Here is a 3,762-nt window from a genome sequence, read left to right on the forward strand (position 1 = left end):
TTTCCGCAAACGTGCCCAACGTAAAACGAAGGCACGGGTCCTTGCAAAGATCGTAACGGGATCAGTGGGTACAAATAGCGCTGAGCAGCACTGTTGAAATTAAAATAGTTTCGGGTAGTATTAAAAACTTCCTTCAGCAAAAAGAGAAAATAGAACCAAACAGCACGAAAGCACGATGCGGTCTGATCGACACTTTTTCATGTTGATGTTGATAAGTGCAGTGTGCCTCAAATACGTTTTTGAGTTTTGTTAAGATGTTTTTTTTTTTCAATTAATTATTGAGTTTACTAAAATGAGTCAAATTTTGTCATCATATTCAATAAAGTGTCAGTTGTGTTTGTTTTAAAATTGTACTAACGCTTCATAACATTTAATCACAATTACAAATATCAATTAAAACAGATCGCAGTTTCCAAATCAATCAGATCAATCCGGCTTTTCAGACGCTTACAGCAGGAATGGAGCAGTGTAAGCGGCAGCAGCAAATGGAGCAGCGGCATATGCAGCTGGAGCAGCGTATGCAACCGGAGCGGCAGCAGTGTAGGCAGCGGTGTAGGCCAAAGGAGCGATTCCGTTGTAGTTGCGGGCAATGTACTGCGAGCTCTGGGCAGTAACCACAGCTGGAGCGGCGGCCACCAGAGGGGCAGAGTAGGCCAACGGAGCGACCAATCCGGGCTTGGCGCTCACGGCGACGATGGCGAGGGCGGCAATGAAGATCTGTGAATTTGAGAGAATATAGTTGTTTCAGAAATCAATTCAGAAAACCCAAAATTTTCGATTACTCACAATCTTAGCGAACATTTTGAATATTTGGTTTGTTAGCTGCGAAGCAACGTTAGTTAATGAAGTGAGATGCTTGAGGGAACTGATACTGCAACATCCGTTGCCCTCAATATTTATAGTAAAAATTCGAATCGGTAGCTGTTCAGAACTATCCGGCGCAAGCAGCTGGTCTTACACCAGAATTGCCACCACCAGTTTTATCATTCGAAGGAATCCTTCGATATCGAATCAACATTCACGAGACATTGCGATACGAATCGAATTTCTGCTGCACCGCGTTCGTCATTATCAACAAAAATCACGCGTAAGGTGTGACCGCCAGCTGTCTTTTGACGGTCACCAGTTTGAGTCTTTCATCCATCGGTCGTGAACCACACTACGCAGCCGGAATTAATCGACTATCGGGCGTTGGTGGGCGGAGGTGTTTTATGTTGCCATGCTTGCTGTGCATGAGACACGTGCCAAAGCGAGCGATTAGTTTGTTTATGGTCTCTCATCGATACAAATCGATAAAGCATTTATTTTTCCTCATTGGTAAAGTTCAACTACACTTTTTCTACAATCAATTCTACTTCATGAACATCATGTTATTGCATCATGATGATGAAACTGCTAAGCAATTCTCTTTGGCAGCAAGGATCATTTTGCAGTGACCTATTTTGACGAAGAATTTCATCCAATTTGTATTGCGCTTTTTATTTAACTTGTGAAAATATGTGTCATGAATTAAGATTATTATTTACTAGAAGAATTGAGAATCTTTTACTAGAAAAAAGTTCCTACAAAAAGTAATGAAATTAAGCTACCGTATGTCAGATAGAACCAATGAGCAGAATGTTTTTCCTTATCCAAGATCTGTTACCAATAGGTAGAATATAGTCTCTCTTGAATTTCGTTTGCGCAAGACATGTGAAGGTATTTTGAGATTAATATAAGCTTCGATATCCTTAGCTGGTAGAAAAAGTTCTAAGCTTCTTTTTCATTACTATTAGTCATTGACTAACTTTTTAGTGTCTGTGAAGCAATTGAAGGAGAAAAACTCCAACTGCCTTAGAAAGCATAGAAACCATAACGAATGGCTTCGAGTTGATAAAGGTCACATTATGGATTGCTTAGCTTGATTGACTATACCCAACAACAAACAATGCACAGCTCACCAATTGAATAGTTTTCTCGGGACTAGAAAGCTATTCTCGCTGTAAATGATTCGGAGTTTCTTTAATTCAAGACCAATAACGAGAGCCGGGTGTAACAGCCGGGGTACGATTTTAAACAGATCCAGTCAATTTATTTGCTTCGCGGATGGCATGGACATTGTCGGCCGAACATTTGCAAAGATGGCAGAACTGTACACCCGCCTGAAACGTGAAGCAACAAAAGTTGGACTGGTGGTGAATGCGTCAAAGACAAAGTACATGCTTATGGGCGGAACCGAGCGCGACAAGGCCCGCCTGGGAAGCAGTGTTACGATAGACGGGGATACCTTCGAGGTGGTCGAGGAATTCGTCTACCTCCGATCCTTGCTAACGGCTGACAACAACGTTAGTCGTGAAATACGAAGGCGCATCATCTGTGGAAGTCGGGCCTACTACGGGCTCCAGAAGAAACTGCGGTCGAAAAAGATTCGCCACCGCACCAAATGTGTCATGTACAAGACGCTTATAAGACCGGTTGTCCTCTACGGACATGAAACATGGACAATGCTCGAGGAGAACTTGCAAGCTTTCGGAGTATTCGAGAGACGGGTGCTTAAGACCATCTTTGGCGGTGTGCAAGAAGACGGTGTGTGGCGGCGAAGAATGAACCATGAGCTCGCCCAACTCTACGGCGAACCCAGTATCCAGAAGGTAGCTAAAGCCGGAAGGGTACGATGGGCAGACCCCATTGCACAGTGGTCCACAAAGCCAAATTAAGTGGAAATAGCTATTTTGAGCCTTAAATAGCAGAGTTAGAAAAAACTTTGTTCTACAAAGTTGTTCCTAATAGTAAGGACCTTATTCGGGTGTTGATGAAAATTAGGGTGGTCCTTATTTCCAAGAAATAGAAAAATTAACTTTTTGATCTACAAAAATAAAGGTAAATATTGTTCTGCAAAGTTATAGCCCTGTTAATTCCAATCATTTTGCTAAAAAAATGTCGTCTGTAGCTCTTAAATTGACGGAACTAGAGCATTTTTCTCATTTCAACTTAGGGTGGTCCCATAAAAAATAGTTTTTCCGTTCTAACTTTTTTATTTCAAATTTCTCAGTTAAGTCGTCTTCAGACGACTTTTAGAGCTCTTCAAGGCGCAACTTTTCGTGATTGTAGCTTGTCGATATCTTTCGCAAATCAAAAGCTATTTAGATTTTACTTAAAAAAATAGCATTTTTTTAAATGGCAATGTCTCTGGATAGCGCAGACATAAATAACATATTTTCCCATCAACCAAAACTCTGTTATAACAGACAAACCTCTGGCACAAAATCTCAACCCTCAAATTCCAATAAAATTCCGCATGAGCTCGTGGAAAGTGCAGAGGTGTTAGAAAGAAATGTAGAAAGCAAATTCCATGCTTCCATCCCTTGGTTCCCTGTGCAATTATGATTGTTCTGATTAATCACGGAGTAGCTACTACGAAATGTATGGTCATCAAGCTCAACCTCAAGCTCAATGTAATTCAAATAACGACCTGCGAGGCAGAGTTGTACAGAAAGCTTCACAGTAGAAGTCAACCATTCAACACATTTTAAAATTCAGCCTCTGGAATGAGTTCTAGACCAACATTTGAAAAGGGCGTAACAGCCAAAAATTATCCCTTCAGATTCTTTGTCTACATATAAAGCTATATATATATATGGACGAAGAATCAGAAAGACTAATTTTTGGCTCTTACGCCCTTTTCAAATGTTGGTCTAGAGTTATTGACAAACTACTAAGGGTTCTTTCGAAAATTACGTAACGCTAAATTTGGTGATTTTGGATCCCCACCCTCCCCCTCGT

The 3,762-nt window shown here is 41.0% G+C and overlaps 1 protein-coding gene across 1 annotated transcript; it reads right to left on the minus strand.

The window, feature by feature from the left end:
- Positions 1 to 331: 331 nt before the first annotated feature.
- Positions 332 to 942, minus strand: LOC134214778 (cuticle protein 38-like). Its single transcript, XM_062694090.1, has 2 exons — positions 787 to 942; positions 332 to 717 (listed from the first exon to the last, which is right to left on the minus strand). Exons 1-2 carry the CDS (start codon positions 799 to 801, stop codon positions 448 to 450), a joined length of 285 nt encoding a protein of 94 aa, XP_062550074.1. The 5' UTR covers positions 802 to 942; the 3' UTR covers positions 332 to 447.
- Between the last annotated feature and the right edge of the window lie 2,820 nt (positions 943 to 3,762).

This window comes from Armigeres subalbatus, chromosome 2 (genome assembly GCF_024139115.2).
Source record: "Armigeres subalbatus isolate Guangzhou_Male chromosome 2, GZ_Asu_2, whole genome shotgun sequence".
NCBI classification, from domain to species: domain Eukaryota; kingdom Metazoa; phylum Arthropoda; class Insecta; order Diptera; family Culicidae; genus Armigeres; species Armigeres subalbatus.